The sequence below is a fragment of the Mchenga conophoros genome, linkage group LG3 (assembly GCF_057382185.1).
Source record: "Mchenga conophoros isolate Kocher_MC1m ecotype Shallow Benthic linkage group LG3, M_conophoros_male_GT1.1, whole genome shotgun sequence".
Classification (NCBI taxonomy): domain Eukaryota; kingdom Metazoa; phylum Chordata; class Actinopteri; order Cichliformes; family Cichlidae; genus Mchenga; species Mchenga conophoros.
This window is the reverse complement of record NC_140528.1, coordinates 9,186,691-9,199,066: the sequence shown is the minus strand read 5'-3', so window position 1 is coordinate 9,199,066 and position 12,376 is coordinate 9,186,691. Positions and strand designations below refer to the sequence as shown.

Below are 12,376 nucleotides of genomic sequence, written 5' to 3'. Positions count from 1 at the left end.
TTCACACCTTTGGGGATATTTATTTCTGTGTTTGCAGCGCTGTGAGCCAGAACAGCGAGAGAAAAATCTGCAACAGCGACGAGCCGAATGCTTACGTGAATCGCAGCAGCTGCACATGTGCTACGCTGAATTAGAGGATATCTTTGCTCTGGATTTCTATTTCTACTTTTTCATTTCTATATGATTCTTCTTGTATCTAAACAAAGATGATTCAATTTGCTAAATGTTGATGGCTCTTCGTGCTCAGGTGTAAATGAGACATAATATTTGCTCTTGGTTTGGTTCTCCTGTACAGAACCTTGCAGTACAACAGAAACCTAAAAACATTATTTGTAGTTGTTATTCTTAGTTGTTCTGCTGCCTAAATACCACAGGGTCTGATTATGAAGTTATTGAGCTGCACATACTTTACGACCTGCTTAAGTTCGAGGTCACAGCGTCTGTAGAGCAGCTGGAACATAATGAAGTCTACAAGGTTAAAGTTTTCTCTTCAGTTATTGTTCTTTCTGCTGCTTGGTTTGATGGATCTGAGAGCTTTTGTTTTTATTATTGTTATTATAATTATCATTAATATTTTACTCTCTAGAAGCTTTAAAATAGTGTTTGTGTTTGAAAAAATTGATTTAAGAATTGAACAGAAACATCTGTCCTTCTGAAAATCGCCCAAAGGCACGGAGACAAAGTCAAAGGATGCAACCTGTAACTTTCTCTTCCTTCATGTCAGGACCATCATCCATGATTTATATAAAATGCATATAGCAACAGTAGCACTTTAGTTTGGACTTTATGATTTCTGTAACTGGAAAATATTATTTTGTTTAAAGACAGAAGTGACCGCATAGTTGCAACATCAAAGGGAAATATTAATTAATTAGCATCAAGTATATTTGTTGCTTAAGCGTTTGCACTATAACTTAAGTAGGATTATAACTTTTAAGGAAGGAAAGATTTCAGATATTTAGTTCACTGTTTCAGTTATTTTATATGAAATTAAAACATTTACGTTGGTCAAACATGATGCTCTAAATCAAGTAAAAGTTTGAAAATAAATGATGTATTTTTAAATGCTGCAACAAATGTTCACAAAAAGTAACTATAATTAAAACCAGTTAAACAAAATCAAATGTTTGAATCATGCTTAACCAAATGCCAGGCTGGAGAGCTGAACCTAAAGTATACGTAGAAAGATTTCAACATGTGAGCAGTTTTTAATGTTTTTATCACATATAAATGTCACAGCAGTGGGTCCTGGCCCAATGCTTTGTGTTTTTGGTTTTCTTTGACTCTTGTTTTTCTTGGTTTTTGTTCTTCTTATTTATCAGGCTCTCAGTAATCTTAGTTCTCCCTCCCTCAGTGTTCATTTCAGCCTGTGTTTAGTTTCTGTTCCCGTGTCCCACGTTTCATCGTTTCATGTCGAGTCAGCCCTGTCTCTCTGTTTCCTGTGTCTCCCCAGTCAGCCCCGCCTCCCTCGGGCACTCATGTGTGATACAGAGTAATAAACCTGACTACATTTGCTACACTCTCTTTATTACCTGTTACTTTAAAATTCATACACTAATTATGTCTGCCCATCTCTCTAATGTGAAGGTCAAAGGTCAACATCCCAGTGGCATAAGAATAATCCCAAAGGGGCAAAGGGAGTGGTTAATTTAGCATATTTAGCATTAAGGGTACAGCAAGGATATACTTTTACTTATTGTGGCAGGGGTGTGGTCTCTGGCCTGCTGCAGTGGAGGCTGGTGGCGGGACGTTGGACGGCACAGGTGAGGGTGATGGAGCTCATGACTCTCCCCTTTATAGTGACGGAGGAGACTGGCGTGGGGGAAGCGTGTAGTGGAGGAAGCCGAGGAGAGAGCTGGTTTCTGGCTACAAAGACGGCGTCAAACCAGAAAAGATTGCTCGTGGTCAAATAATGTGTAATAATAATGAAATAAATAGGCCATTGGGAAAAACGGGATTTTGAAATAAAGACTGACTTTGAAAAAAAGGACATTTTGGATTAAAAATGGCTGGGAATAAATAAAATGCCTCAGGAATAATCTCTGTTATTGTGAAAAATAATGATCATGAAATAATATTTCACAATAATAAGTAAATTTATATAGCAGAATGCAATATATTTCACAATAATGAGCTTTTTTTCAAAATGTGTTCAATTATTTCACAATATCATTCTCACATTACATATCTGTGTCTTTTTTATTCACATAGTTATTTATTTCATCATGACTTATTTATTTATTTAATTTTGAACACTTTGGAGTTCCATATGGTTGTAGTGGGCTTGTAATGTAAATGTGTCTGATTAAATGTGACATTAATGCTGACGCTGCATAAACCTGATAAAACAGTTCTATTAGTGGGTCTGTGTGATCAGCATCAGTGGGTTAAGGTGAGGCCTTGACTAGTAGAACGTCATGTTGGTGTTTAACAACACATGAGCCAACATCAGACTCCGAGCGCTACGATGCTAAAGATCAGAAGATCCAGTGTGACATCATCGTTACCTGGCAACAGTAGCCCTCATCTGACTTTATTGGAGGATATTTACACCAGCAACACGGTTTAGTTTGATATGACGGATTAACAACATGCGCTGTGATATCCAGTTCATCTGTAATAGATACTGGATCTAATCAGTGAGCAGATATTTGATCAGCTTATTTATAATTATACTAGAAACAAATACAACTGTGTTGGTGATTCATGTAAACTTGCATATCAGCCTTTGAAGGTTTTGTAGTATTGAGAACAAAGAGGTTGTGTTAGGGCTGAAAAGCCCGACTTGTTCTCCTCTGCAGGTCATCAAATGCACCACAGAAGTTTGTATTTGCACAGCCTGTATATGTTTGATGGCTTTATTATTCTCTGTTCAAAGACAGTAAATATGGAAAATGTCTCATGTAGTATCAGCTTCATGTAAAATGACTGCAAACATTTAGAGAACATGTGCTGCTGTTTGTCCTACATTTCAACACTGAATGAACCCTGAAAACATGATGGCAGCTGGCAGGTTGGAGTTCACATGAAATATCGGCTGTATGAAGACTGGAAATATAGATGATAAAAACATGCAGCCAAACATTTGTGGACATGAATAAACTATCTGATCCAAAAAGCAGGAAGTGACACAGCTAGAAAGTGTGTAACAGCTGAAGTCAAATGTAATGCAGAGTTGAATCTGCACTTGGATCCATCTGTGAAAGGTCCACATGTAGGGATCACATGAGTCCTGATGTTTGTCAGTCAGCTTGATAACTCCATCTACTGTGGCTACATATACTGGGCTGGTAGCTCCACAGTGTTGGAAAGAAACTATTAAATGTGCAAAGTTTAAAATCAGAGGCTCTTCTAACACAGGAGCCATGTTGAGTTTAGATCACAGCCGACCACCGGCAGTCTGAAATGGAATGAAGCCCACTGACAGCCAGCAGGTCTAAACAGGAACGCACCCATTTGTATGTGTGGCAATGATGTGCCTGCGGCTGACACAGGATTGGTTCAAACTAAACATCAGACACATTTCACAGAGTTCACAAATAAACTCACGTTTTTATTTTTGAAGATCATCATAAAGTAGAATTTATGGTCCAGTAGAAACAGCAGGAGGTTTGAGCCCTACTGATGGCAAGGCAAGGCAAGTTTATTTGTATAGCACAATTCAACAACAAGGTGATTCAAAGTGCTTTACAGAGACATTACAAACAAAAACAAATAAAAAGCATGATTTAAAATTGATTAAAACAAGCAAACAAACTAATTAACAAACAAACAAACAAACAAAACAGTATATAAAATCAAAACAGATCAGAACAGTAGATAAAATCAGTAGTTAAATGTAAGTTTTGAAATTTAAGCTTAAAAGTGTGGATTTGGTGCTTTATTCAAATGCAGCTGAGAACAGGTGAGTCTTCAACCTGGATTTAAATAAACTGAGTGTTTCAGCTGATCTGAGGCTTTCTGGGAGTTTGTTCCAGATATAAGGAGCATAAAAGCTGAATGCAGCTTCTCCGTGTCTGGTTCTGACTCTGGGAACTGATAAAAGACCGGATCCAGATGACCTGAGGGATCTGGAAGGTTCATACTGGGTCAGGAGGTCACTGATGTATTTTGATCCACATTTGCATCCATTCACGGTACATTTGACATCTGAACACATTTGTACACATGATGAAAGGACAGATGGTGTTTGTGTCCTTCTTAAACTCAGTGTGGATGTTTCATCATGTAGAACTACTTAGAACAAAGTCTTTGGGAACATTTGGAGAACACGTTTAGGAAAGTACCATCCTGGTAGAACATTTTCTTAAAGCAAAGCAGAGCTGCAACATGACTGTGAGGATTCAGAAGAATAAAGTCAGAATACTTTATTATTATGAAGACTAAAGTGCACCTTAATGCTGCCGATGAACACACATGTTCTTTGTGAAAGCATGTGTGAGCACAGCTGACGTGCACCACACTGACCCCACTCGCTCCATTTCTTCATCCACTTCTTGCTCTTGTGCTTGAAATGAGACGCAGCAAAAGTCAGAGGCTCTAAAATCCACAAAAAGGGGGCTCGTTAGATCAGGATACTGGATGTGATCCATAGAAAACATGGATAATACACCACTTTATTTGAAGCATCTGTAGCACTGCCTCAGTTCTGGATGTTTCCACAGACTCCTCTGTGCACCTAAAGAAAGGTCAAAGGTCAGCAGCACATGTAGTTGGGACAATTCTTCAGTCGCACAAACTACATAATCATTTTCCTCCAATGACGACTTTTCACTTGCAGAAATGGTCCTGTGTGATTTCCAGGCTGTGATATAAAAACTAGTTCCTAATGGCAGCGACTCACTCAGTAAACATGTGTTTCCTTCACCAACCTCACACACAGATCCAATAAGATCAGGAAGTGGGCAGTATAGTACAATATGTGTTATTCTGTGCTGCACTGCCCAAACTAAAGATCTGCTGAAGTGTTGGAAATGATCCAGATGTTTATTTTGGACGATACAGCAGAAGATCAGACATGAAAGTGGAGATAACACAGAAGACCTGCAGCAAAGGTCAGAGGTCAGACTGGGCCCTGGATTCAACAATGAGCCAATGATCATCAAGCAGTGACTAAAGCAGAGCCCTGACGTTCTGACATTCATCACACAGTCAGAACAAATGTCTGCTGATGACTTCATCTCATGAAACGACTGATAGATGTCAGTTCATTGATCAGCTGAGCTGCTGATCTTCATCGTCACAGAAACATTCAGCTTGTTTCAATCAGTAAATAACTCCCACTACTCCCAGTTTGAACTGTTCCCACTCAAAATGCTGTGAGAACAATGATCATTGTAGGACTTCACAAACATCACGTGTTGTTTTCCACATGTAAGATCAGCAAACACACAGAAACTTCCTGTTGCCACACACGGCCTCTAAAATCTCTTCCACGCTTTCTGTCTGAAGTCCACTCTCTGTGTCGGATCCACAGGAAACAACAAGATCTTATTAACATGGTTTTCAATGTGTCTCCTTCCAAAAAGTCCAACCAATGAACAAATGTGTGTATTTGTGGAGGCCGAACAAAAGCATGACACATTTCTCTGTTTCTATAAACTGGAGTCAAACACAAACATGAAGAGTTTCACTGACAGACTCCAAAATGCCCCCACAGTGGATCAAAGGGAAATCCTACAGTGTGGCCAGAGACTCTTAATGGCTCCAACATCAACACATCCACAATGTTGGATCCAGTTCTGCCTCACAGAGTTACTAAGACACACCCTCTGCCAGCATCACAACAGCTCCACCTGCTTCACCTGCCTCCTCAGCATCTGTACACCTGAAGAGAAAAGAAAGGCTCCAACAGCTCAAATCTACAAAGGATTCATGAAGTTTCATCCAACAATAACATGTTTGCCTTCCACAGTGTGCTGTTAGACACCACTGTACCTCTGCCATTTCAAAAAGAGCAGCTTGGGAACATTTTGGCTCCAAACACTTTGTGTTTAAGTTCTTTGTTTTCTTTGTGAAGCCGACAACATCTGGAGCTTTGTGACTCATAGAAACATCATTTTGTTCTTTAGATGACAGCAGATTGGGACTGAATAATCAATCACTATCAAACCAATAAAGACAAACATGCTGATTTTACAGGAACTTTGTTGGAGAAGCTGCAAAGACATGAAACTGGTGGAGATCCCAAACCAGTTGATAGTGCTGGTTATTCCAAATAAAGCTGTTTCCCTTTGAGATGAAATGACTTTGTGTCCTGATATATAATAAAGATGTTGTTGTTTTTGAGCCCCTGTATTAAAAGTAGTTTAAAGTCAGCTTGAGTTTGATGTCTTTATGTCAAAGCTGCTCATGATGTTGAGCTGCTGATGGAATAAAAACAATATAAAAGCATGTAGTCCAGACTTAAATGTAGCCTGTTGTTAGCTGAGGTCCACACACAGTGTTTGACAGTGTAAAGTGTGTGAAAGGGCTGCTGGTGGAGCTCACTAGGATGAGCAGGTGACCACGAGGTGGAGAGCAGCTGGCCTGGCTTTGACCCGGGCCACGCCCCCTTTCTCTCTGCTTTGCTGTCACTTATCTTCACTGCTCTGTCCAATAAAGCTGAAAAAGGCCCCGAATCAAAGAAATCTGCTGCAGCCTCTGAAACGTCTTCTGTTTCCTTCCCGACGGCTTTTTCACCGTCAGCCCATCAGACAGTCCAGCAGCATTTATGATGATGTCATGATGTTGAAGAGGCTGCTACGGTGGCCTCCCATGACCCCCAGCCTCATCACAGCTGAGATGCAGACATTTGAAAACATTCAGCAGACAACTGAATAACAGTCCAACACAACAGTCTGTGTGCAGACACACACTGACCTTTCATATAGTCAAACACAGCTGGTTGAGTCATTTCTCTGTGAGTCTAAAGTGAATCTAGTATTTGAAAGTCCACTTCCTGTATTTGTTGTTGAAGACTTCTTCAGCTTCTTCTCAAGGACATCAGCTGCTTGTTTGGCAGCAGAGGCAGTTAAGAAGCTTCCTGAAAAACACTGAACAGTGAGTTCACTGTGGCATATGACAGATTCAGCTTTCTGTGTGCAAATGTGTCTGTGTCGACCTTTCAAATGCTGTTGAATCCAAAACATCAGCGGCTCCTCGGCTGCTCACTTCATGCACTTCTGTCTGTGTGACAGTCCAATGACATCACAGCTGTTTCCAGCCCCAGTGTCTCAGGACTGGACACCTTTAAACATGTCGAGGATCAAACAGCGTCCAGCTAAACACACATGAAACTATCAGAGCTGACAATCATTCCAATAACATCTAATGGTTCATGTATGTAGACACAGGACTACAAGGAAATGGCTCTCAGCATCTGGCTGTGGGAACACATGAGTCCCTGTTTGTGTTCAGATTGTGTGCATGTTTTAGACGTGTGTCACATGTAGAAACACAACAATCCCACAATGACACACAGATGTGTTTGACACAGCTGTGCAGCTGTAAGTTGCTTCTAATGATTCATTGAAGCTCTTCTAACATTCTGGAGACGATCAGTACATGAATCTGTTCAACACGACAACAATTTGACTTCAGTGTGAACGTTTGCCATTAAATAACCTTCTTCATCCAGCTGACAGCATCTTCATCCTATGATGTGAACAGTTCCTCCTGTTGATGACAAACCTCTGACAGGATCTGCTTGAGGAGCTTTTTCATGTGCAGCTCTCTGAGCTCAGGGCTGAGCTGCTGTTTCATCTTTAAGAGCTGCTGCCTCCTCGCCGGACTTGTTCTCCTCTTCTTCTCCTAATGACGCCATTTCTGCTTCATATAAAATTCAATAAAGATGCTGACATGTATCTGTAGCAACAACATCATTGAATCTAGAACAACTGGAGCCAAACCAGTGGCTCTGCTGGGATCACTGGTGAGCCAACACTTCCTTGTTGATGCAGATTTCAGGGCTTCCTTTTGCTCCTCTGTTATAACTGTTCTCTCTTCTCAACACATGATGACACAAAGGAATCAGCAGTGACAAAGATGATGCTGAAGAGAAGCACACACTTCACACATATAACAGACCAGTGCAGTTACACACACCTCTGCTCGACATCAGGCCTCAAACAAAGACACAAAACACTAACTTGACTCTAAACAGAAGAAACGAGCAGCTGTTTCTGTTCTGTGCTTATTTATATTTGACACACATGCTTCTCTTTGTGCAAACACACATCGCACTATAAGGGTAACCTCGCACACAATGATTGGACAGCACAGTGATGATGCTGGGAGATCCTATACGCAGCAACACAGAAACACTGAGAACTTTAAACAATGATGGAAAGTGTTATAAATGACTTGTTGGCCTCTGATCTGTCACAAACAGCTGAAACGTGTCTCTCATGAGTCACATGAAGGTTTTTGACAGAAAGGACAAAAAGTAGCTGCAGTCAGTTTGTGTCATTTTTATATTTATTCATCTGGGAGAAAAATCTGAGGGACATTAAAATGTGTTTTCAACAGAGACAAGAACATGAATATAACAGAACAGGTAAATGAACATGTTTCAAGTAAACAGCTGGACTGATCAGGTCCAAACACAGAGTGATAAACTTGTCAAACAGCTGTCATATCTTTATATAGAAGCTCTTTATAAATGCTGCTCACTGCAGTCTGTTTACTAATAATGTCAAAGTGTTAGAAACACAGAAACATCAGAATGGTCTTTGTTCACAGAAACCTGTCTGGGATCCTTTGTTGTTCTTTTGATGCAGAGTTACATTATAAATATAAAGAGTTATTTCAGAGTCTCATCAGTTTTCCTGCATGTCTTTATTTAACACATCAGCAGGGCTGAAGCTCTCATGTTAAACACACACTGATCTATGGACACGTTCATGTGTTTCTAACAGAACCAGGCTGTTATCAGCCTGCACTAACATTATGTCACACACACTGAATGTAACAGTGACAGTTTACATCATCACACAATCAGCTGTGATTGTTTCACTGTCATCAAACGAGTCAACAGGAAGTAGAATCAATAGAAACCAATCATTTACTGACAGCATGTCTGATGGAAATAAGTGCAGATTATGTATGAAGTCTAACTGCACACAGTAACTGTGTTACAATAAGGACTTAACAGCGCCCTCTGCTGGAGTGTTTCAGTACTGCGTTAACTAGAATACACCACCTCCTCCTCACACCACCTGCTACAGCTCTACTCTTCTATGACTACAGTCATCCACAGCACTGATGTGAGGTCACATGGTTCATATGTAAGGAGCACAGCTGACCTCAGGTCAGTTTAATGACTGTGAGCAGCAGCTGTGTTATTGTCACTGTGACAGGGAGACACTCTCAGACACAGCGCTCATGTCAGCTTGTTCTCATGCAGGAGGATCAGGAGCTCCATGTTTGTCTTTCTGTTTGAATCATGATGTGTTTGTGCCATCAGAGTCTGTCATGAGTACTCAGGGTTTCACAGCAGCTCTTCTGGATGCTGACGAGGACTCCAACCTCATGTTTCACCTCTCTGAGCTTCTGATGTCTGTGAACACTCGTGTTTCTTCTCTGGGCTCATCTGGACAAAAACACCTTTCTGTGTTTGGCTGCAGCCTCATTCTGACTGACAGGAAGTGTGTTATCCATGAGCTGCACTTCTGTGAGGAAGTTTCCTGCTGTGTTTCCTGTCTGTGGACAAACACGAGTGTTCCAGCTGAGGACTTGGTTCCTTCCACCTGTCCATACAGGACATCACGCTGTCTGCAGCTCTGTAAATGCAGCTCCAGGTCCTTCCACGTGCTGCTCTGTATTTGTGCAGTTTGTAGTGTGTCCTGGGAAACGTAGCACACATGGTGTTCTTCTGCTGTTTCCTCCTTTCACTGAGTGTGAAACACTGACGCTGTGCTGTTGTTCACAGAGGGGAGCTGATTCTAGCTGCAGCTGGACTCTGTCATCTAACTGAATGTGTTGGTGCTGATCACGGGGCTCTGAGGGGGGAGCAGCAGGAGGACTCTGGATGCTGACGTCAGTGTATCTGTGGAAGCTCCCACAGCGTGTCTGTCATTCAATATTGTGCTGTATATTGTATCTATGCAAAGATGAACAGACTGTGTGTTCACTGGTCTCTGTGCTGCAGCTCTGATGTCATCATCACTCCCTCCTCCACCCTCAGCAGTCCCAGCATGCTGCTGTGGTGCACCCCACCCTCACTCTACACCTGAGCCACAGACCACACCCTCCACCTCAATATACACCACAGTTTTCTCTGCTGTGGAAATGAGATCAGGAGGAAATCATCATTATTATTATTTAATAAACGCTCACATTAATGTGGGCTTATTTGTTTCATATTAGAAACATTAGTTGAGTGTTTTTAGTATAAAATGGTCAAAGTCCCTCTTTTTGCTCCTCCCCTCACCTGTGGATGGGCGGTGCTGTTACCGTGGTGACAGCTTGGATGTGTTTCAGTCCTGCCTGGTTATCACTGCAGGAATCTTTCACATTTATTACAGGTAATAACTCTGATTTTTCTGTGTATTATGAACCAAATGTATCCTGATACACACAGAGATGGATGAGCAGAGGTTTTTTTTGCAGTTTATGTAGTTACTATGGACTTAATGCATACATATTATTAAAATTAGGGCTATAACAGTTGTATTGATGTATAGCAACTTGAAATGCTCCCACAAATGGCTCCACAGCATGTAAAAATATAACAAAAGCTCTGGCGGACTTGGTTCTGTGGTCAGTCTTAAAGGGTGAAGTTAAACTCTGTAATCTTCACTGTGTCACAGAGTTCAGTGAGTCCCGTTATTCACAGTATCAATCAGATCATCAGAGAACAGCTGATCAGCAATCAGTGGTGCCAACAGCGCCTCCTGTGGTGAGAGGATGCAATAATGCAATGTAGCATTTTTCCACTCAACACTTGCAGTCATGGAAACTGTCTGTTGGATCTGTGTGACGTTGCTTTCTTGGTTAGAGTTCCTCACAAATGTCCAGATGATTCTTCTAATGAGGCGTCGACCATGTTTGCAGCTCTTTGGAAGAAAACGTCGCCCTTTGCCATCCTTACTTTTCTTTGACTTCTTCAAATGCAGCTGAACTCCAGCTGGTATTTTCTTGGACTTTGCAGCTGTTTCTGGTCATCAGTTCATTCCTGCAAACCTCTGAAGCTGAACAACAATGATGCTGCATTGCTGGCTGATCCCAAAAGGTTGATTCTGTTCATCTGGACGTTTTCAGAAACGTTTGCTCACTGATCAGGTGACTTCTTCAGTCTCAGCTGACTGCAGCTTTACAAGCTTACAAACAGCACATTTGCACAATGACTGAAAGCAGCAGCACCTGATATATATGATACTAATATAATACATATACATATATAATCCATACTAATGATGAAGGAACTGAGCTCACAGTCCATTGTTCATTCAGTGAACTACTCAGTTTATTTTGGGCCTCAGAAATGCTCACTCTGTTTGTACATCACTGTCAGCAATAGACTCATTCTGCTGTGTGGACAGGAACACATGTGACATCACTTCCTGTTTGTTTGTGACTGAAGAAGTTTACAAGGAATCATTTAGAAGAGTTTCAAACATCAACTGATTGAATCCATGAATCTGAAAACGTGTTTGTGAGTGAAAGAGACAGACATGTACAGACTGAACTATCTGTTCAACAGTCAGAGTGTTTCTGTAACAGGAGACACTCTTTACACTCCACTCAGCACAGGGACACTGAGGCACGAGGCCAGAACATAAACCCAGGATAAAGAGTTTGAGTGAATGTGGTGTTGAAGGTGTGGAGGTGGATCAGAGTGTCAGAGGAGACTCTGTAGAAGGACAGAGTGCCAGCAGGACAGTCCACATACACTGCTGCTCTGTTAGAGACAGAGGAGGAGGAGGAGGAGGAGGAGGAGATGGATGTTGATCTGTTATTGTGCCTGACAGACTGAGGACCACGATCAGAGCAGATCAGACTCCAGGACTGATCATTGCGTCCAAACCAACAGTCAGCACTGCCTCCTTTCCTTCTGATGCTTCTGTAACTCACTGATATAAAAACGCCTCCTCTCCACTCGACCTCCCAGTAACAGCGACCAGTCAGACCATTTCTACACAGCAGCTGAGGATGAACATCAAATCTGTCTGGATGATCAGGATATGACTGAACCTCCTCCACATGTGTCACCTTCCTGTTGTTGTCAGACAGTTGGAGCTTTGTGTTCACTGTGTTTGTGTCGATTGTGAGTTGACAGGAATCTGATGGAGAGAACAAACACAATCCAGCTGCAGTTATTGATCCATCATCTGTTCATTGATTGACACTTTGATGATGACTCCTGACATGATGAAGATGGTTGAATGTGTGCTGC

General features: G+C 41.4%; 1 protein-coding gene across 1 annotated transcript in view; it reads right to left on the bottom strand.

The window, feature by feature from the left end:
* Window positions 1–11,346: 11,346 nt before the first annotated feature.
* The window catches only part of LOC146577185 (stonustoxin subunit beta-like), a gene marked incomplete at its 5' end in the record, with an annotated part of 1,135 nt that continues 105 nt past the window's right edge, over window positions 11,347–12,376 (bottom strand). The window contains one exon of the mRNA XM_085267629.1: window positions 11,347–12,263. Within this exon, the coding sequence (XP_085123755.1) occupies window positions 11,725–12,263 (539 nt within the window). The remainder of the gene's footprint in view (window positions 12,264–12,376) is intronic.